This window comes from Canis lupus, chromosome 20, assembly GCF_003254725.2.
Source record: "Canis lupus dingo isolate Sandy chromosome 20, ASM325472v2, whole genome shotgun sequence".
Classification (NCBI taxonomy): Eukaryota; Metazoa; Chordata; class Mammalia; order Carnivora; family Canidae; genus Canis; species Canis lupus.
Window position 1 is genome coordinate 48,797,097 of NC_064262.1, and position 21,826 is coordinate 48,818,922.

Below are 21,826 nucleotides of genomic sequence, written 5' to 3' on the forward strand. Positions count from 1 at the left end.
TCTCTGCCCAGGACCCTGCTAGGACTTGAGGCCTGCGTCCCAACCCCAAGCAGACCAGCCTGCCTTCAAGGCCTTGGGTTGACAGATGGTGGGTGCTTTTTAAGGATAACCAGCAGCCGCCAGGCAGGGGCAAAGCAGAGGGAACCCCTCGCAGCTTGGCAAAGGCACCCCAGTGTAATTTAGGGCTTTGGAGTCAGATGGGCCTCGTCTTTAGAAAAGGAAAAAGACAATTTTACTTGTAACAGACTAAATTATTTAAGTAATAGAGAATGTTAAACAGTGAAGAGGAAATCTTCCCTGCTGGGGATCCCTGGGTGGCTCAGCAGTTTAGTGCCTGCCTTCGGCCCAGGGTGTGATCCTGGGGTCGCGGGATCAAGTCCCACATCGGGCTCCCTGCATGGAGCCTGCTTCTTCCTCTGCTTCTCTGTGTGTCTCTCATGAATGAATGAATAAAATCTTAAAAAAAAAAAAAAAAAAAGAAAAATCTTCACTCCTGATGCCTAACCTTGCTTCAAAGGGGGGGCTGTGACCTGTTTCTTTGTTTCCTCCTAGAGATGTTCTGAGAATAGAAACTACCCCCTTTTTTGTTCAGAAACAGGCAGAGTGTTCTCTTCCTTATTTTTACCCCAGCGGTATGTCTTGAAGCTCTGCCTTGTTTCCCTGAGTGGGCTATGGTCGCTCTGTTTAATGGCTGTGTGGCGCTTCACTGTGCAAATGTCGCACAACCCACATAGTCAGTGCACACCTGGCTGACACCTGGGTGATGCCCACTCCCACACTGCAGCATTAATATGTACCACAGCAGACATATAGCATGCCCTTGTCCTGCCCTAGCTCTGGCTCTGGCTCCCTCTCGTCCCGGATACCCCACATACCGCCTTCTCCCATCACCCATAGTAATAATTGCAGGATTATAGTGATTATTGTTTTAATTATTGGAAGTTTCCATTGGTTTTCTTTGCATTTGTTTTGTTTTGTTTTGTTTTTCTCTCCCCTGTCCCACGTGGGCATGATGCTGTGGATTAGCTCATGGAGCAACTCAGTCTCCGAGTTATGATGCTGTAGTAGATCCCAAGGGTGTGACCCGGGCACCTGAGTCATGGTCCGTGGCATCCAGCTACCTCATAGTTCCCTTGATTTATTTCCAGTGCTGCCAGTCAGCCATGCAGACCAGAGTGGGTAGGGAGCATAGGGGACACTCTGGAAAAGAGTATGGCCCCCTAGGGCCTCTAGGGATGTGAGAAGCGGAGCCGAGGCACAAGCCCAGACCTTGTGGTGCCACGCTGGCTCCTTCTCCCTCCCTTGGTAGCATCTGTCCTTTGCTTCGTTTGAATTCTACTCTCCGTGATTATAGTATGTGTGATCGCACGTAGCCCATCATTGCCGTCAGATTCTTCTGCTGTGTGAAGTTGTTAGCGGCATTGTGTCTTCTGTTTCTCTCTTGCAGTGGGTTTTTACTGGGTTCCCAACCCTTTGCCAGCCTGGATCCCCACCCTGGCCAAAGCCCCTGCACCTCTGTCCCTGGCCCCATCTAGGCCGTGACTAGAGACACACACATTCATTCATTCAGTCAGTCAGCATGTGGGGCTCTGGGCTGGGCTGGGCTGGGCTGGGCTGGCTGCGGTCCCTGCCTGGGGGTGGGGTGGAGGGCACTTGATGGGGCTGCTTGGGTCCCATGCTGTCAGGGTTGCTCTGTGCCAGCTCAGTCCATCTGGACCAGGGTGCTCTGGTCAAGAGCTGCATCTTGGTGTCCAGCAGGCAGGGTGCTCAGCTCTGGTGACCGTACCTTCCCCCACCCCCCACCCTCATACCTCTCCTTGCTGCCCCCAGAGCCCCAGAGGCCTTCAAGTCTCCTTCCCCTGCTTTCCTTGGGAGACTCCAGCAGTGCCTTCTAAGGCAAGAAACCCAAATTGTGCCCAGCGCTGTCTTGTGAGAGGCCTGCTCCCCTCCGCGGGCCTCCACCCCCACGGATGCAGATGGAGATATGAAATGGGGCCTGGTCACCCCACTCTTCTGGAAACCCCATCCTTTCCTTTCCCCACCTCTTCCATTCACCTGACAGAATGTTCTGGAGCTGCTTCTCTGGGCAGGACCTTCCTCTTTCTCTCTCATCCCTCTGTAGAATTCTGACACCTTTCACTTAGCTTTCCTCTAAAGATGGACCCCAGTTTTCACTCTCTTGCTTCACCCTGCAGCCGTGAGCCTGCATCGTCTGACTCCGGTCCGGGGATGGCTTAGGGAGAAGGCTCCAGGGCAGGCTATGTCGCTGCCTCAAAGGGACGTACTCTGCACTCCAAAAGTCATCGCTGAATGACTCCCCAGGGTGGCTCTTCCCCTTTCTCCAGCACCTTCCTGCATTTTTTACCACCTGGGCAAGGCCCACCTTCTGCCTTGATTTACCTTCATGCTTGCTTCTCCTCTGGCTTCCCCACCACATTAACTCCCCCAGGCAGGGCCTTTTCTGCTTACCCACTGCTGGGTCTAAGGTGCCTAGAACAGTGTCCAGCATACAGTAGGTACTCAATAATTGTTTTTTGTTTGTTTGTTTTGTTTCGTTTTGGATTGACTGAGTGTGTGGCCTATTCCAAGTTGGCTTCTTCCCACCTGAGATGTGGACTCCCATGCCAGGGGCCGCTTTGATAATGAAATGAGAAACTGTGTCCCACCAAGCACTCAGGGCAGTGCCTGGTCCCGTGTAGGTAACTAGGTGTTGGCTGCGCTGGGGCTGCTGCTCCTCACTCCCTTCCCGGGAGGGGCCCGCCCCCCAGGAGCCCCATCCGTCAGGCTCTGGCACTCTGACTCCTTCCTCTGCTTCTCTCTCAGCCGCTCCAGTACCTACCCCTACCCGGAGACGCCGCTGTACACCCAGACAGCGGGCACCAGCTACTACGAAGCTGCGGGCACAGCCGCCCAGGTCAGCACACCCGCCACCTCCCAGGCGGTGGCCAGCAGCGGCTCTGTGCCCATGTATGTGTCCGGCAGCCAGGTCGTCACCAGCTCCACCAGCAGCGGAGGTGGGGCCAGCAACAGCAGCAGTGGCAGCAGTGGCGGCGGTGGGGGAGGCGGCGGCGGGGGTGGTGGCAGTGGTGGCGGCAGCGGAGGCGGCAGCAGCGGAGCAGGCACCTATGTGATCCAGGGCGGCTACATGCTGGGCAGTGCCAGCCAGTCCTACTCCCACACCACCCGTGCCTCGCCAGCCACCGTAAGTGCCAGCGTGGGCCCCAGAAGAGGCAGGCGGTGGGAGGAGGGGGACTGGATGGAGGTGATGGGGCTGGGTGGTTGGTGGCCACCATCAGCCACCATAACCATTGTACCAGAGTCTTCAGATGAAGATATTCTGAGATCAAATCCTCACTGGTAGCCTCAGACAGGTCCCAAGCCTCTCTGGGCCTCACCTAATACGCATGAAGCTGCTAGAGCAGTGCCTCACAGAGTGTTGTCTCCTGTGATTATAACTGATGATGGCGGGTATAGAGCAAGGGGAGGGAGAGGCAGGCACCAGCGTGGGGGGAGTGGCCCTGAGCAAGGTTCTTTGTCCATCTGAAGGCATCAAGACAAACTCTGCGCAGAGGTAGGCTGTATGGAGTCACTTGGGCAGAGCCCCCCACTAGCTCTGTGACTGTGGATGGGTCAGGGCCTCATAGTCCTGGGAGGAGTCCTCGTAGTCCTTGTCCTCTTGGAACTTGGGGTCTGGAGTGATATTAAGACCGCCCTTTGCATAGCAACCCATCATGGACCACATAACCAAAACAGAAGCTTCTCGGAAAGCAAGCAGACCCTCCCTTATACTCCCGTGCAGCATGGCTTCTAGTCTTTTTTTTTTTTTTTTTTTTAATTTTTATTTATTTATGATAGTCCCAGAGAGAGAGAGAGGCAGAGACACAGGCCGAGGGAGAAGCAGGCTCCATGCACCGGGAGCCCGACGTGGGATTCAATCCCGGGTCTCCAGGATCGCGCCCTGGGCCAAAGGCAGGCGCCAAACCGCTGCGCCACCCAGGGATCCCTTTTTTTTTTTTTAATGTGGTTGTGACCTACCTGATTTTATGACCCCATAACGGGTCCTTACCTGAAGTTTGCAAACATTCTGTGCTAGAACAATGCTGTCCTATAAAGCATTTTCCATTGATGGAAATATTCCTCCGTGCTGTTCAATAGAGAGGCGTCTGGCCACATGTCGCTAGTGAGTACCTAAAATGTGGCTGGGGTCACCAAGGAACTGAATTGAGTTTGTTTTTCTTTAAACTATTTTAATGTAATTGTAGTTTCAAAGGAAGCTGCAAAAATAGTACAGGGAGATCCCTATGCCCACCCCCCGCCCTTACCCTACTGGTTACATTTTTCATAGCTGCAGTATAGTATCCAACCAGGAAACTGGGTTTGGTCCAGTGTGGGTGTCTACTTACATCTCATCAGAGTGTACATTTGGGAAACCACCACTACAGTCAAGATGCAGAACTGTTCCATGTCACAAGGATCGCCCTCCTGCTCCCCCATTATAGTAACTCCCACCCTCCTCCCTCCTGGCATCCCTAACCACCACCTCCTGCCCCCCCCACCCCCGCAACCACGAATCTGTTCCCCATTTCTAGAATGCTGTCATTTAGAGAATGTTCTATGAATCATACTCCACATGACCTTTTGACATTGGATTTTTCCACTCAGTATTAATTAATTTAAATAGCCCCATGTGGTTGGCAGCAACTACAGTGCAGTTTTAGAGAATTCATGGGATGTAGTTCCCATCGGTGATTATGATATGATGGGCCCTACAGTGTGGTTCTCAGGATCACAATTGGAAATAGGTACAGAGAGCATTGACCAACGAGTACTCGAGAAACGAAGGTGATTCTTAGTGTTCTTCTGTCCCTGGTCCGGCCCCAGGTTCAGTGGCTCCTAGACAACTATGAGACGGCGGAGGGTGTGAGCCTGCCGCGGAGCACCCTCTACTGCCACTACCTGCTGCACTGCCAGGAGCAGAAGCTGGAGCCCGTTAACGCCGCTTCCTTTGGCAAGCTCATCCGCTCTGTCTTCATGGGCCTGCGCACCCGACGTCTTGGCACCAGGTGGGCCACCGCCACCCTCGACAGCTGCAAGGCCCACCCTCACCCCCACCCCAAGTTCTCCAGGGCCGCAGCTATCCCTTTCATGCCCTTACTCATTCTGCTCTAGCTCCACTGGCCCTTTCCTCTGACATCCCCACGCTCCCACCACAGGACCTTTGCATGAGCTGTGACTCCACCTTCATGTGCTTTTCTCCATCTCTTTACTCAAATGCCCTCATGGCCTCCTTAACTGAAACTGAAGCCTTCCCACCTCCCTCTTCCCTGACACTCCCCACCCCCCCTTCCCTGCTTGCTCTCCCTCCTTACTATGGAGCACTATCCCACATGCCTTTTGTGGTTATTCTTTTCTTTCTGATCTGGCCTCCAGGGCTGAAATGCACTTACCTTGAGGGTGTGGTAGCTGCCCACAGTTGGTGCTTAATCAGGGCCTTCAAGTCTGAATTTATGTAGGAAGGAACAAGGGGCCCTCCCCTGAGCCCACCCTTCCATTCTAATCCTTCGCAACCCTCACACCTCCCTGGGGTGAGCCCTGCTCATCGCTCGAGTCCAGGTCCCGGCTTAGGTGTCACCTCATTCACTTACGCATAACCCATGGGCGAAGTACCACATCTCTCTGTGCCGCAGTTTCCTCATCTGTCCCTGGAGGATGCCAGAAGCACCCTTCATAGGATAGAGCTAAGGGACACGTGGATTTATATATGCTAAGTGCTCAGAACAGTGCCTGGCAGATTGTCATAACAGTAGTCAACAAGTACTGTTGAGCTCCTGCTCCATGCCGGGATCGGAGGCTGAGGAGTGCCCCAGACGGCTGGCCCTGTCTTCTTGGAACTCAGTTGGTACAAGGGGACCTCTCTTGGCACCCACAGCCCCTGTACTTTCCCCAGCATAGCACCCCTGGCTCTGTGGAACATGGGTCTTGCCCCCAAGCTGTGTGGCCCCCGAGCAGGGGAGGCAGGTGTGGTATGAAGGTCCTGGTGGACGACTGGACGCCCCCCAGCCGAGCTCTCAGCCTCTGCCTCCCTCCCAGGGGTAACTCCAAGTACCACTACTATGGCCTGCGCATCAAGGCCAGCTCGCCCCTGCTGCGACTGATGGAGGACCAGCAGCACATGGCCATGCGGGGCCAGCCCTTCTCGCAGAAGCAGAGGTAGGAGGGGGGGCCGGCTCTTGCCTGTGCCGGTGGGTGGGGGAGGGCGTGCTGGCCTGTCTCAGCGCCCCACCCTCTCCTTCCCCAGACTCAAGCCTATCCAGAAGATGGAGGGCATGACCAACGGTGTGGCCGTGGGGCCGCAGCAGGCTACCGGGCTGTCCGACATCAGCGCCCAGGTCCAGCAGTACCAGCAGTTCCTGGGTGAGAGCACCCTGGCCCATGGGGCGGGGGCCGGGCCGGGGTTCATCTGCCTTCCCTGAGCCTCCCCATGACCCACTGCCCACAGGAGACCCCCGCTTATGAGGAAAGTTGAGGACACCTTGATAAGACCCCAGGGAGGGGCTTGAGGGGGGCAGGCAGGTGGAGGGTAAAAGCCCTCATGGTGTCCTCTCCTGCCTCCAGATGCCTCGCGGAGTCTCCCTGACTTCTCAGAGCTTGACCTCCAGGGCAAAGTGCTCCCTGAGGGTGTCGGGCCTGGGGACATCAAGGCCTTCCAGGTCCTGTACCGGGAACACTGTGAGGTAGGGGCAGCTGGGCCAGCAGGCAGGGGCGAGGGGAGGGCATGCTGCCCGCTCTGCCCCCTACCAACCCCGCCGCACATCCCTGAGCACCCAGCCTCCCCAACAGGCCATTGTCGATGTCATGGTGAACCTGCAGTTCACACTGGTGGAGACGCTGTGGAAAACCTTCTGGAGGTACAACCTCAGCCAGCCCAACGAGGCGCCTCCGCTGGCCGTGTGAGTCCCTCGGTGGGAGTGGGGAGGAGAGCAGGAGGGGGGCACCGCAGAGTCAACACCCAGGGCCAGGGCAGCCAGACCTTGGCCGCGGGTGCATCTGCCTGCAACCTGCAGTTGGTGGGGTCCCCACAGCCTCCTGACTCCCGCTCCCAAGCATGCTTGCGTATCTGCGTGGGGGACATGCAGCCCCCCTAAGCCATTTCCTCCCTGCAGTGGGCAGGGGCCTGTGTGTAAGACCTCCCCCATCTGACCTGGGGGGTGGGGCGGGTGCCCACAGGCATGATGAGGCTGAGAAGCGGCTGCCCAAGGCCAGCCTGGTGCTCCTCTCCAAGTTTGAGCCAGTGCTGCAGTGGACCAAGCACTGTGACAACGTGCTGTACCAGGGCCTGGTGGAGATCCTCATCCCTGACGTACTGCGGCCCATCCCCAGTGAGTACACAGCAGCCACCCCACCATTGACCACCACCCTACCACCCCGCCACCGTCCTGCTCAGCCCCTCCTTGCTGCCCCCCTCGCAGGTGCCTTGACCCAAGCGATCCGGAACTTTGCCAAGAGCCTGGAGAGCTGGCTCACCCATGCCATGGTGAACATCCCTGAGGAGATGCTGCGTGTGAAGGTGAGGGGAGATGGGGGGCTGGGCACCGGCTTACAGGGAGGGCCCGATTGGCCAGCCTGGGTGCACAGCCCAGCTCCTGCCTGTGGAACTGGGGGCTGAAGGCCATGGTCCCCCATACAGGCCATAGCATTTGTCCTGCCTGTTCCTCAGAGTGAGCTTTGGGTATTGTTTTGACAAACCAGCTTCCTCAGGTACCCACTTCTGAAACACAACCCCTTTGTGGTCTTTTGTACACAACACAGTATCTTGAAAAAATAAAAACCAAATGCAACTTGAAGTAGTTCTCTTCAGACAGCTTCAATAGGAAAAAAAGAAAACAGCATCTATGAGGGAACAGAATAACGGCACTCTTCATCAATGCTGCACATTCACTAACTACTCTGATGTGAGGAGTTAGATGTGATGTGCTTGCTCTTGAGCAAAATAATAAAAGGAAGATAAGGGGGGTGTCGTCCTTAAAATGAGACAGTTACACAGAACTGGGCATCTGAGGCCTCACCCCTGGGTGCAGTGGAGAGGTGGAAGGAGTAGAAGCTCGATCCAATGAATAAATAAATGCATTCATTCATTTATTCAGCATCTATTTATTGAGCACCTACTGTGTGGCAGCGTGGTTCTCAATGCTGTGAGCACAGCAACGACTGAGAGGGACCACACCCCCCGCCCAACCTGATGTTCAAGGGAATAACAGTGCAAGCACTGCCCTTTCTAGGCGGTGCCCTCTGAGGGTTTCTGTTGTGTCCTAATCCTTAATAATAATGCAGGTCAGACACATTACGCGAATTTTTTGTGGTCCCATACTTTGGGTGTCCACCCGAAGTTTGAAAATCCCGACCCCTTGATCTGTCAACCAAAGAATGAGGTACAACCTTCTCTTTTAGGAGAAAGAAAGGCTCCTAGAAGTTGCAGCTGCAGCGGGTGGAGCAGGGCTGAGGGGGTGGGGGGTGGGGGGTGGGTTCCGCACCAGCGCCAGCCGCAAGCACACGCGCACACCCCCACCCCCGCCCCGCAGGTGGCAGCGGCCGGCGCCTTCGCGCAGACGCTGCGACGCTACACGTCGCTCAACCACTTGGCGCAGGCGGCTCGGGCCGTGCTGCAGAACACCGCGCAGATCAACCAGATGCTGAGCGACCTCAACCGCGTGGACTTCGCCAACGTGCAGGTGAGCGCCGGACAGGGCAGGTGGACAGGGCAGGTGAGCGCGGGACGGCGCAGGTGAGGGCGGGGCGGCCCGGGGCGGCGGCTGAGCACTTGCCCGCTGTACTCCAGGAGCAGGCCTCGTGGGTGTGCCGCTGCGAGGACCGCGTGGTGCAGCGGCTGGAGCAGGACTTCAAGGTGACCCTGCAGCAGCAGAACTCGCTGGAGCAGTGGGCGGCCTGGCTGGACGGCGTCGTGAGCCAGGTGCTCAAGCCCTACCAGGGCAGCGCCGGCTTCCCCAAGGCCGCCAAGCTCTTCCTCCTCAAGTGGTCCTTCTACAGGTGCGCTCTGGCTCTGCGGGCGGCCCGCGCGGGAGAGGGCGGGGCCTCGGGCGGCTCCTCCTCTCTGGGGCGGGCCAACGCGGGATCACGGAGGCCACGCCTCCTCGCGGAAAGTGGGGCCCGAGAAGACCCCCCTCCTCGGCTTCCTTGGGGCGCAGGATTGCTTTCACCAAGGCGGAGGCCCTTTCGGCCGTGGGCAGGGCGAAGCCCCTAAGCTCTCACGATGGCCGCGCTTGGGAAGCCAGTGCGGGCCGGGGTAGCTGGGTTTGCTGGCGCGCCGGGGCCTCGAGGCCCGGAGGGCGGGCGGGGGGCGCCCCGGGCCTCATGGCCTCCTCTCCGCCGCCGCCCACAGCTCCATGGTGATCCGGGACCTGACCCTGCGCAGCGCTGCCAGCTTTGGTTCTTTCCACCTCATCCGGCTGCTCTACGACGAGTACATGTACTACCTGATCGAGCACCGCGTGGCCCAGGCCAAGGGCGAGACCCCCATCGCGGTCATGGGCGAGGTGCGCGCGGCGGGGCTCGGAGGGCGCGGGCGGGGCGCCCCTCGGCGGGATCCTCACTCCCTGTCTTGCCTCCTTGCAGTTCGCCAACCTGACCACCTCGCTGAACCCCCTAGACCCGGACAAAGGTAGGCGGGGCGTGTCTCGAGGCCTCCGGGCGGCTGACTGTGTATGTCTGTGGGGGGAGGGGGGTGGAGGCGGCGCCCCCCGCTGAGCCGGGCCCCCGCTCTGTGTGCCTCAGACGAGGAGGAGGAAGAGGAGGAGGAGAGCGAGGATGAGCTGCCGCAGGACATCTCGCTGGCGGCCGGCGGCGAGTCGCCCGCGCTGGGCCCTGACGCCCTGGAGCCGCCGGCCAAGTTGGCACGGACAGACGCGCGTGGCCTCTTCGTGCAGGCGCTGCCCTCCAGCTAAGCCCCGCGGCCTCCCCCGCCCCGCCCCGCCCCACCCCCGCCGCCCGTCCACTCCAGGGTCCCTCACAGCTTCTGTGGCTTTGCCGTCACCGTTCCAGCCTCGGCCAGGGCCGGGAGGGGGCCTCCAAGACAGGGAAGGCTAGGGGGTCCCCGCCCCCAGTGGGGCCGGCACAATCACAGGGCCGGGCGGAGCCGCAGCTGCAAACTGACACAAAGACGTGCCTTAAGGAACCCGCCGCCGTGCCCAGGTGCCCCGTGGGACAGCCAGCTAGGCTCCTTGGCCCCCCCAAGGCCTCAGCATCTCCCTCCTCCAGCCCCACCCTCCCTCCCGCCATCCCGGGGGGCAGGCAGGCAGGCCCCCCTCCCCTGTGGAACCGTTAACTTATTCAGCTCGCTGGCTTTGCACAGTCTGTCCCGGGCCCAACCCTGAGCCCCAGGTGGGCACAGGTGGGCGTCACCTGGGGACCCCCACTGTCAGCAGCAGCCCCGGGACCCCTCCCCCAGCAACCCCACCGCTCCCTACTCCTTGGTATAAGTGCAATTAAAGCCGTGGGTGTCGCATCTTCTCCAGAGCTGGGCCCTCCCTTGCCCCGCAGCCCTCGAGGGGGGCACTGCCCAGCCTGGTTGGGGGGAGGGCAGCAGGGGGCACTGCCTCCAGCTTCCAAAGAGCAGCAGGCTGGGCTGAACCTGGGAGCCCCTAGGGGCCTGCTGCCGGCAGTGGGGCCCATAAGTGCCCGCCTGTCCTGGCCCAGGCTGGGGGCTCAGCTCCCTCAGATCCAAGACCCCAGTGCCCCAGGTCACCCGCCTCTGGTTTGTAATGGAACCTCTGTGCTCCTTCTCTCCCGGGAGACTGTGCTCCTCCTCCGTGCAGTGCGACCCGCCCCCCACATGACTATTGTGCGATTTGTGAGCCGCCTGAGCGGAGTTGGTAACTTGTTGGTTTTTTTCCAACCATCATGGCCTTATCTGTTCCGGTTTTCTCAGTGTCTTCAACCTGTGAGATAGATGTTTATGGCAAACAGCAAAAAAAAAAAAAGAAAAAAGAAAAAAAAAATCTGACCTATTGTATAAAAATCACTATTTTGTGTGCTCCGCGTGCTACAGCTTTTGGGGTGGCCCCCCCTACTTCCCCTCCCCACTCCCTCGGGGCCCCCCCCTCCTGGCCGTGAAAGTGTCCACGCGTGTGGTAGTCTAGTGTGCCGAGCTGTTTTCTACCTTTTTGTAGTCTTTCTTAAAACACAATAAATTCCGCTGTGATACGTGGCTGCTGCTGACTCGAGGGGCCTTGGGGCTGGGGGCTCCAGCTGGGCCCCGAGCGGCAGGAAAGGGAATTGAGGAGGTTCAGAAATAAAACATTTATTACATGAAGAGGAAGGACGGGCAGGGGGAGGGGATGGCCACGAGGCTGGCCACCTCAGTGTCGGGTGAGTGGGGAGGCTGGGGCGGGCAGGGCAGGACAAGGAGGTCCAACTGGCCTCCCTGAGGGGGAGGGGGGTAATGTCCACAGCTGTAGCCAAGGAAAGGGGGCAGAGGCGCAGAGAACGAGGGCCTGTGCCCAGCGCAGGGTGAAGATGGGCGCTTGAGGCTGGTGGGGCAGGGGGCTCCCTCCCTCTGCCCCTTCCCAACTTAAATAGGCATAAATAAGAAGCGTCCAGACTCTCGGGCCACCAGGGGCTGCCCCGCCCAGCCCCCTTCCCCGCAGCCTAACACGAGTGCCGCTCATCAGTCGGGCATCGGTGGGCCGGCCAGCCGGGGAGAGGCTGCCAGGGAGGCGGCCAGCTCCCAGGCCGCGGAGGTAGTTGGAGTCAGTGTCCAGAGCGGCCGGGCCCTCACAGCACAATCCATGTGTATCGCTCACTGTCCGCCAGAACCTTCAGTGAGCACCCTGCAGGGAAGGGTCAGGGGTGAGCCTCGGAGTCTGCAGGCCCAGGCTGGTGGGGGCAGGGGTGCCTCTTTCCCTGACTGGACTTGGGCCCCAGGTTCCAGAAGGCAGTGACCCTGAGTTACCCTGTGGGCCTCCCACCTGCAGCCACCCAGTAGACATCTACAGAGCAAATGAATGGACTGGCTGGGGGTCCCCAGGTGCCACACCTGCCAGGTCCCCTCTGAGCCAGCCCTTCCTTCACCCCAGTTACCTGGTATCCACTAGCATGGCCAGTGGACTCCATTCAGGAATATATGAATCGCACCTGCTCTAGGCCTGGCATAGCACCAGATAAGGGCCTTAGTTCTGACCGTCAACAGGTCATGGAGCCTACCTTTATGCAGCGCCTCGTTGGTCATCCTATTGACATAGCGGCCACTGCTCTCAGGCACCAGCCACTTCATGACCATGTCGACGCAGCTCTTGCGGTATGAGCTCCAGACACTGCCGCTGAGGGCAAGGGGGTGAGGGCTCTCATCACCCAGGCCACCCTCCCCAGTCCCTGGCCCTCGGCCCCTGCCCCAGCCCCACCTCACCTGGTCTGGCCCTTGACCTCGGTGAGGTCGCCTACACTGACTGTCTCGAAGATGCCTGTGTTGAGGTCCCATGCCACCTTGAGGCTGGTATGATAGGTCTTTGGTCTGCAGCAGGGTGGGGGGCAAAGGAGAAAGGGATGGGACCAATGGGTCCTGCAGCTGGGACCCAGGCGACTTGGGGATTTCTGTCTTTGGAGCAGGAATGGAGTGCCCGATCCAGGTTCTGGGGGCAGGGGAGGTCGTCTCACATCCCCACTTGCCCACCCCCACTTAAGTATGTGAGTGTGGCTGCCTGCTGGCAAGTGAGGGGCATCCCTGCTCACTCACCGGAGCTGGCCCTCCTCAGTTGGGGACGGGAATGCCAGGAGCAGCAGGCCAATGTTGATGAGGACTTGATTGGTTTCCGGGCAGACCTGGAGTGGGTGGGTGGGGATGGCAGTAACAGCTATTGAGTGACACCCAGAAGAGAGGGGCCCTGGGCCCACCCCGTCCCCTCCCAGGGCCCACCTCTAGGATGACAATGTCATAGTCACTGAAGGAACAAAACTGGTGGGCCCAGGTGGCGTCATGGCGGATGACCTCATTGATGACGTACTCAAAGTCCAGTGTGAGCTGCTCCACCGTCAGGTACTGACCCTGGGGGTGGGGGTGGGGGGCTGCATCACCTGCCACGCCGGCAGGCTCCCCAGGGGCTGCCCCCGGACTGGCACCAACCTGGACGGCAGCCCGCTCCCGCATGGGCCGCAGGTTGCGGCCACGGAGATCGGTCACCACAAAGGGCAAGGAGATCTTGTCATCCTCGAACTCTGAGGGAACAGGAGGTGGGGGTAGGGGTGGGGTGGGGCTGATGGCCCCTCTGGCTGGCCTCCCACACCTCGGGCCCTGCCCGCTCACCGTCCTCCGGTTCTGTCCCTTCGCTGGACCCCAGCACGTAATACAGCTTGGTGTAGTTGACATAACCAGGCTCTGGAGCTGGTGCCTCTGCCGCGGGGGGGCTATCTCGGGGTACCACCTCCCCGCCTGGGGCCAGGGGCTCGGAGGGCAGGCGGCAGCGGCTGCCTGAGGGCCCCGGGCACGGGGGTGGCCGGGCTTCCTCCAAGGTCCCTCCCTTGGCCTCTCTGGCCCTGCGGAAGATGTCAGCCACAAACTCCTTGGCTTTGGCGATGGCAGGCGATGGCTCGGGGGCCCCGGGGGGCCGGGCGGGAGCTGCTTCAGGGCAGGGGCTGGGGAGGGCGGGGGGCACCTCGGGGCTCTGGGGCCCAGGGGGGCTGGGAGGGGCCGGCGGGGAGGTGGTGTGGTCATACAGGATTTGGCAGAAGCTGCTCTCGCCTGGAACGAAAAGAGGGGAGGCAGGTGGGGGGTGGTCAACAGGCGAGTTCAAGTTTGGGACACTGCCAACCTCCCTACCACCCCAGGGGTGATTCTTAGAGATCCACCTTGAAGAGACCCTTCTAGAGGACTTAACTTATGTTCAAAGATCAGTCTGAAACATTCAGAAGGGGAAAAGGCCTATACACACACATGCGCATCAATACCACATTCAGGCTTCAATTTGGAGCATCTACCAAATGCCACACGCTGAGGACACAAGTGAACAAGATACAAAAATCCTTGCCCTTGGGAAGCTGACAGTCTATAGCGACAAAAGGTAAAAATCACTGAAGTCTGAGTTTACTACACAGCCATCCATCGCCCCATCGGGAATCAAGCTGGCTTGGGCACAGAGCAGCCAAATCCCAGGCCTCCGTCTGTGTCTGCCTGACTAGGGACCAGTTCCCCCTCTGGGGAATGTGGGCTCAGCATGGACGACCCCGACAAGTTCACTGAGCAGCACCGCCGGGAGCTGGGGCTCTCCCTTCACCACCTCCGTGGGGCCCCCCACCATCAATGCTGGGAGGGTAGGAGCTGTGTCCGGAGACTAGGGACAAAGGCTCAGAGAGAAACTTGGCCAAGGCCACACTGCAAGACAATACGCCTACGGTGAGGTGAGTGTTAGGTACAGGTGACAGTGCCCCCATCAGCCCCGACTGCACGCAGCTGAGTCCTGTCCCACACGACCCTTCCTACAGGGACCCACAGCCACAGGTACATGGGGTATGGGCCTTGGCTAGGCCTGGCTTGTTGGGGGCTTGCAGCTTGATGAGGGGCAGGGCCTTGTGTACAGTGGCCCAGGTGGCCAGGGCCAGGGGTCCCTGGATGGGCCTAGGCACAAGGCATTCTGGCCCTTGCTGATTTGTGATCTTAGTTATATACACATTTAATTCTCTTTTCATGTCCACTCCCCTTCTTCTCCCAGAGGCAACCATTTTATTGTAGTTGGTGGATATCTTTGTATTTGACTGGGCTCTTGCAAAACTGGAATATATTTTTAATTTATACATAAGTGGTATCATTATCTGGCCATAGATCTCCTTTCGTTTCTTTTGCATTCGAGCATGTCTTGAAGGCATGCTCCATGGACATGCATGCTGGGGTGCCCACTGGGACTGCTGATCCAAGAGAATACCTGCCTTGTCCTACCTCCCCGATCCCCAAGAATAGACAGTAGGCAGCCCCCAGAGCCTCGGACACAACCAGGCGCAGGACAGCGGGGCTGTAGTAACACTGTTGCCATGTGGCCCTGAGAGTACAGGGGAGACCCAGGGCCCCACATCACCACCAGCCGGTAGCATTATCAGCTTCTTAATGCTGAGCACTCCGTCAAGGGACATCACCCTGTGATCTTCACTGGCATATTTCCTATTTCCAAAGACGCACGACAGCCACATGTCCACTGACCACTCACTCCTTGAAATTTTAAATTTTTGAAAAGAACACTGTACTGTCCAGCATGGTAGCTGTGGCCACATGTGGCTATTGAAACTCAACCAAAAAGAACTGAAATTAAAAACTCAGTTCCTTGGTCACACAAGCTGCTTTCAAGTGGCTAATGGGGGCAGCTATAGCAGACACAGCAAATATAGACCATCCCAGCCCTGCAGAAAGTTCTAGTGGACAGTGCTGGGGTGGAACACAGCTAGCTCTGGATTCAACAGTCCTGCTTTCCAGCTGTGTGATTTTGGACAAGGGATGTCACCTCTCCATACCTCGTCCTCCTCATCTGTTACATGGGGTAGTAACAGGACCACCCCCGGAGGGAGGCTAGGCGGAGACAGGGGACCAGGAGCTCTGAGGCTCCCAGCACGTATTGGGCCTATCATCAGACCCGGGGGGGCCTACCTGCTGAGTGGACCGAGACGGCACAGGCCACCAGAGAGTAGCTGGTGTTGAGCAGCACCACCTGGTCCTTCTTGAGCTGAAAGGCAGGCTGGAAGGTGGGGAAGGGGTAGACCACCTGGTACTTGGTGTGCAGCATGAAGCCGTGCCGCAGGCACTGCGCACTCGGGTCACCTGCGGTTAACACATGCCACACAGGTTCACTTGTGGCCTCGGGGCAGGGAGGCAGCCTGCACCCCAGCCTGCACCCCAAGGTCCCCAGGCGCTCACCTGGATGGGCCCGGCTGGCTTCGCGGCAGGCAGCGCAGCGGCCTGGTGGCGGCACCGCCACAGTGCTGATGTAGATGTCCCGGTGGTTCTCGTCACTCATCATCATCATGTTCATGAGCATCCCATTTGCTGAGCGGGTGCTAGGGGCCAGCACACCTTCAGCAGCCTGGCCCATGCACCGCCCCTCCCGTGTCCCCAGGCCTTCCGTGTCCCCAAGTCTTACTTGAAGCCGAAGACAATGACCTTGGAGGCATCGCTGGGCCACTCACACACGGTCAGGTACAGGTCGCTGTAGATCTCCTCGTCCTGGAAGAGCCGCACCTGCCGGACCTGAGCAGCAAGTTCAGGGTATGGGGTCTGAGCGGGTTGGGTGGAGGGTGGCAGGGGGCCCAAAGCCACATGACGCTGGGCTGGAATGGGAGCTGGGGCTGAGCTGGCAGGAGCAACCTTTTGGGGGGCTAGGGGTGTTTCTGGCTCCAGCCAGGGAGTCCCAAGCAGCCCCTACACCCCCCCACTCTGCATTCCCAAGAACAGGCTGGGCAGGCTCCCCTTACAAGCAGGGGAATCAGGGAGGCCAGCCCAGCACGGGGGGGGGGGGGGGGGGGGGGGGGGGGGGGGGGGGGGGCTGATGGGAGCCCTGCCCCAAGAAATCAGACTCTGCCAGACACAGCAGTTCCAAGTGCTGTTCACCCTGAAACCTGTTCACCTCTTTGAGCACACGTAGAAACTGAAGTAACAGCACTCACCTCCTGGAGTGGGGGGAGGGGTAGGTCAAGGTGTCAAAGTCAGGGTGAAGTGAAGGAGCTAGCAAACCTAACGGGTCCCACCTGGCCTGAGCCTGCCGTTTCCTTCTTACAGGCTATATATACTGAGTTGAGTCACAAGAAAGTGCTGCTGTTTACCCGCTTTCAACTATGAAAACGGCAATTTCACATCAGGTTTGACCTAACACATGGAGTAGTTTCCCCACTCTATGGACAAGGAAGCAGAGGCTCAGGGAGTGATGGGACCTGTGGGTCACCTGCTGGAAGGGACAGCCCAGCCCTGGGCCCAGCCCTACCAGCTTGAGTTTGCTGTGCACGTTGAACTCCCACCAATACAGATGGTAGATGTAGAAGGAGAAGTCGTCATCCCCACTGCTGCTGGTGTATGAAAGAACGTACCGGCCGCACTTGGAAAAGCCCAGGAAGATGTGTCTGTGAGGGGTGGGGGGGAATGGCCAGGTCAGGACCAGCCTATTGCGCCCCCACCGCCCGCCAGCCCCTGCCCCAGCCCCGCAGCCTCACCCTGCGTAGAGAAAGTCCTCGTCCACAATGTTCTTGAGGGAGACGCAGACCCTGGGCGGCAGCTTCCGGAAGAGGCGAGGGGAGAGCTGCCCACTGATCTGGGGAAGGGGCAGCCCTGGCTCTTGAGGCACTGTCACCTCCCCAGTCCCCTCACCTAAAGCAGAGTAGCACCCCCAGGGTCTGGCCCAGACACACAGCCCACTTCCTGACAACCATGACGGTCAAGAGTGGTCCAAACTCTGGAAGGTGGAAATAGCTGGGGAAGATGGATCACCTGGGCCTCACTTGAGCCTCCCCTCCACCAGGGACCCATGCCACCCTCCCAACCTCACATCTCTTCAGCCTCAGAGCCCCTCTTCCCCCAAGCACCCAGGTTCTAAGGGCCAGCACTGGCATTATCTCCCTGGGGAAGGTTCCCCAGTCACCCATGGGTCACAGTGGGCCACTGGCTGCCTTCCTGAAGGCTGCTTCAGGATGCACTGAGTTGCAGGTGTCCTCGACCACTAAGGAGGCTTGACCAACTGCACTCACCTGTCCCTCACCTATGACCCTACACACAGGGTGCTCAGGACCTTTGGGACAGCCCTGGCCTCGGCAGGGGACCCTCTGAGGCAGAAGGGTGGGGCTGACCAGTGACCTTCCAATTCCTGCCCACTTCCCCCTTCTCAATTAACCTGGCCACCTTCTAACCGAATCCCTCATCCCAAAAACTTAAAGGAAAGATTTGTAGTGGGTGTGGGGGAGGAGTTGGGGGGGGGTAGGCAGGCACAAGCTGGGTAGTGGGGGATCAGTGCACCCTGAGTTGTACAGGCCAGTCTGAGTGAGATCCTTGGCCTTAAACCAAGAGTTGTACAGAGCGCAGTGCGATGAGAAAGAGATCTATTTGGGGAGCTCCCTAGCAGATGGGGGAGACAGCCCACTCCTCAAGGAGATCCTAGTCTGATGGAACAGCCCTACCGGAGAGGCCCAGGCTGACAAGGGAGACACAATCCCGGTCCGGGGAGCCTCCAAGCTAAGGGTGGAGCCACAGCCCAACCCAGGGAACAACCAGGCTGAAGGCGGAGACTGTCCCTGCCCCAGGACCTCTCAGAAGGAGACGCGGCGCTGCCCTCACAGAGTTCCCAGCCTAATGGAGAAGGCGCTCTCCCCATCCACGGGGATACAGTTCTGGCCAGGCTGCCGCTGACCTGACAGCAGAGCTCCCAAACCGACGGGGGGCAGATATGCTGGTGCACTGTGAGCTTACAGTCCGATGGAGACCTCAGAGCCCTGCTCGGGGCGCTCCCAGTCCGAGGGGGAAGACCGGGCTTTCTCCAAGGAGGTCCCTCCCATTCAATGGGGGAGGCAGACCCAGGTACAGGAACTCCCGGCTGCGGAGCGGTCAGAGCCGGGACAGAGGAACACTAGGCAGAGGAAGCCCAAAGCCGGGAGCAGACGCTCCGCCAAGGGGGCGGGAAGGCTCCGGAACGGAGGGGCCACGGGAGCAGGGGTTTGAAAAAGGAGTCTGACCCTGGACCGCCCCCCTCCTCCTTAAGCCCTCAGCCCTTCCATCCAAGCCCCCTCCTCCGGACCCCGCCCCCAGCCCCCTCCATCCCAAACCGCGTCCCAGCCCCCTCCCCCCGACCCTCTCCCCCCGGGCCCCGCCCAGCCCCCTTCCCCCGAGCCCCCTCCCCCGGGGCTCCGCCCCCAACCCCTCGCCCCGCGAACGCCCTCCCTCCCTCCGCCTCCCTCGTCCCTTCTCCCCACCCTGCGGCGCGCCCCTCCCAGGCTCCAGGCCTCACCTTGACCCGCTCCAGCTGCTTGAGGACGTGCTCCCGCCGCCGCCCCGCTGCCCGCTTCCCCCCAGCGCCCCCGGGGCCGCCGCCGCCGCTCCCGGCCCCGCTGTTCCGCTCCGATTTCGAGCTGGGCGCCATTTTCACCCCCTCCCTCCACTTCCGGAGCAACCGGCCTTTTGGTCCCACCCCCGCCGCCTCCTCATTGGCCCTCTCTCGGCCTTGCGGCCGGTCGGTTGGGTGGCGGCCCGCACTCGGGGCCTCTTCCCGCTAGGCCCGTCCGTCACAGCCAGCGCGGTCCCTGATTGGTGGGGACGGTACAACCCCCGTGGTTCGCCGCCGTGTTCCCGCCTTTCCGCAAGGACGCACCCGTCAGAGGCCCCGTTTGCGCCCCGGGCGGAGATGACTGTGACCCGATAGGCGAGGGCCCCCATCCCTCTCGGCGGCGTCACGCCCCCCTGCGGCTGGTGGGTTTCCATGGAGACGGCAGGCGGTCCAGGCCCGTGGGCGGGGCGACCGGAGCCCGTGGTCCACACGGGCCGGAGTCCCCACAGCCTCCTCTCCGAATGCGCGGAGGCCTAGCGAGTATCCTGGGGCCGCCCGGCCAGGCCTACGAAAGGGATTTGCAAAAAAGCATGAGATTCGATGAAAACCTCTTTCAGATCGCCTGCGGGCGGCCTGGTGGGATGATGATGATGATAATGATCGCATGGATCGCTTGTATGGCGCTTTACACCATGGTAGCCACGGTTCTGAGCTTACAGTAATTCTACATCGTAGGTCGGTGTTGTGCCCATTTTACAGATGACAGTAATAATAATGATTATTATATTAATCGTCATTAACAATGACGATTGTTGAATGTCTGCTATGAGTATCGTCTTCATGTGCATTTGATCATTTAATCTTACCAACAGTTGTAAATAGGTTCTTTTATTATGTCATTTTACACAGGATGAAACTTAGGGGCTTACAGTGTAGTGTGCTGAGTACCTGACATGCGTACACCTCAACTGTGACTATAATCAGGGAGGAAGTGAATGGATCTTGCTCTTCACGTTCTTCCAGCCTCATGCATTCATTTAGTCAATATTTATTGAGCACCTACTGTGTTCTAGACGCTGGTGAACAAGACAGATGATAAAGAAGGAAATAGATTTCGGATACCTAATTCCAGCAAGGATTAGAAATCAAAAGAAAGGAAGAAGGCTGCTCAAGGCAATCAAAGAGGAGCTCTGTGCAGGTGAGGAAGAGGAATATTCTAGGAAAGGCCAAGCCTTCAGAGGGATGAGGGTGGCTTGACCGAGAGACCACAAAAAGGCCAGTTGGGCCAAAGTAGAAATGAGCAAGGAAAAGAGACAAAGCACCAGAAAGCAGGCAGGGAGTGTTGGTAAGCAAGAGAGTTGGATTTTACTTTTAAGCATAAAGAGAAGTCTCTGGAGATTTTTAGTAAATGATGGAATCTGATATGAGAGTTAAAAGATCATTGTGATCCATAGGGCGCCTCACTGGCTCAGCGGGTAGAGCATGCAACTCTTGATCTCAGGGCCTGGAAGTCAAGCCCTGTGTTGGGTGAAGAGATTACTTAAAACAAAAACAAAAACAAAAAAAAAACTAACAATAAAAGATCATTGTGATCCAAAGAATTAAATAAATACCAATCAGTCCATACTGGTATAAATAAATGATTGAATAAAAAATGAGGGAAAAGAGAACACCCATCCATATAGAAGATGTGCAATTAATAAGTAAAAAAGAGGGGATCCCTGGGTGCGGCTCAGCGGTTTGGCGCCTGTCTTTGGCCCAGGGCGCGATCCTGGAGTCCCGGTATCGAGTCCCACGTCGGGCTCCTGGCATGGAGCCTGCTTCTCCCTCCTCCTGTGTCTCTGCCTCTCTCTCTCTCTGTCTATCATAAATAAATAAATAAATAAATAAATAAATAAATAAATAAATAAATAAATCTTAAAAAAAAAGGTAAAAAAGGAATGAGGGAAATAGAAAATCATTATCAGGCAAACAACATGGTTATAATTGCAGCAGGCAAGATCTATTAATGAGTGCTAAAATTACTGGATGAAACTTTAAGGAGAAATGGGACATTTGCTTACCATAAAAGCATCTCTCCTGAAATATTTATTAATTACTGGATTTTTAAGAATATATGTCCACAGGGGTGCCTGGGTGGCTTACTAGGTTAGGTGTCCAACTCCTGATTTTGCTCAGGTCATGATCTCAGGGTTGTGGGATCAAGTGCTCTCTCTCTCTCTCACTCTCTCTTTCAAAAAAAAAAAAAAATGTCCACACAATGTATGCTATTACTCCTTTCAAGAGGTGGAGCTTAACTCACCTTATTGGGTGTGGGCAGGATTTAGTGACTTGTTTCTAAGGAATAAAAGTATGGAAAAGGCAAAAAGTAACTTGACAGCGGAGAAACCTGGCAGATACTACCTCAACCAACATTACATTATCATCACAGCAATGAGTCATCTGCATGGACCTCTGATATGACGTGAAGAGTACACGACACTCTCTGGTACTGTCCCCCAAACCCATAACTTCAGTCTACTCAGGAGAAAACATCAGATGTTTGTCCCAAATTGGGGGACATTCTACAAAAAACCTGACTGGGACACTTCAAAAATGTCAAGGTCAGGGCAGCCCGGGTGACTCAGCGGTTTAGTGCAGCTTTCAGTCCAGGTTGAGATCCTGGAGACCCCAGATTGAGTCCCACATTGGGCTCCCTGCATGAAGCCTGCTTCTCCCTCTTCCTGTGTCTCTGCCTCTCTCTCTGTGTGTCTCATGAATAAATAAAAATCTTTTTAAAAAAATGTCAAGGTCATGAAGGGCACCTGGGTGGCTCAGTC

The 21,826-nt window shown here is 57.8% G+C and overlaps 2 protein-coding genes across 4 annotated transcripts in view; one reads left to right on the plus strand and one right to left on the minus strand.

Annotated features, from left to right (window-relative positions):
* RFX1 (regulatory factor X1) overlaps positions 1–11,221 on the plus strand; it is a 30,970-nt gene extending 19,749 nt beyond the window's left edge. For all 3 annotated transcript variants that reach the window (XM_049098363.1, XM_049098362.1, XM_025457762.3), the window contains 13 exons: positions 2,824–3,202; positions 4,882–5,063; positions 6,091–6,210; positions 6,299–6,414; positions 6,616–6,734; positions 6,841–6,950; positions 7,228–7,379; positions 7,470–7,567; positions 8,580–8,729; positions 8,837–9,045; positions 9,398–9,551; positions 9,631–9,676; positions 9,790–11,221. In XM_049098363.1, the coding sequence (XP_048954320.1) occupies positions 2,824–3,202; positions 4,882–5,063; positions 6,091–6,210; positions 6,299–6,414; positions 6,616–6,734; positions 6,841–6,950; positions 7,228–7,379; positions 7,470–7,567; positions 8,580–8,729; positions 8,837–9,045; positions 9,398–9,551; positions 9,631–9,676; positions 9,790–9,959 (2,005 nt within the window). In that variant the 3' untranslated portion in view covers positions 9,960–11,221. The remainder of the gene's footprint in view (positions 1–2,823; positions 3,203–4,881; positions 5,064–6,090; positions 6,211–6,298; positions 6,415–6,615; positions 6,735–6,840; positions 6,951–7,227; positions 7,380–7,469; positions 7,568–8,579; positions 8,730–8,836; positions 9,046–9,397; positions 9,552–9,630; positions 9,677–9,789) is intronic.
* A 77-nt stretch (positions 11,222–11,298) lies between these two features.
* Positions 11,299–19,129, minus strand: DCAF15 (DDB1 and CUL4 associated factor 15). Its single transcript, XM_025457764.3, has 13 exons — positions 18,972–19,129; positions 17,191–17,288; positions 16,965–17,100; positions 16,128–16,234; positions 15,905–16,044; positions 15,638–15,808; positions 13,313–13,747; positions 13,133–13,224; positions 12,926–13,054; positions 12,746–12,831; positions 12,419–12,523; positions 12,217–12,332; positions 11,299–11,843 (listed from the first exon to the last, which is right to left on the minus strand). The coding sequence occupies exons 1-13, from the start codon at positions 19,101–19,103 to the stop codon at positions 11,788–11,790; spliced, it is 1,803 nt and encodes a 600-aa protein (XP_025313549.1). The 5' UTR covers positions 19,104–19,129; the 3' UTR covers positions 11,299–11,787.
* Between the last annotated feature and the right edge of the window lie 2,697 nt (positions 19,130–21,826).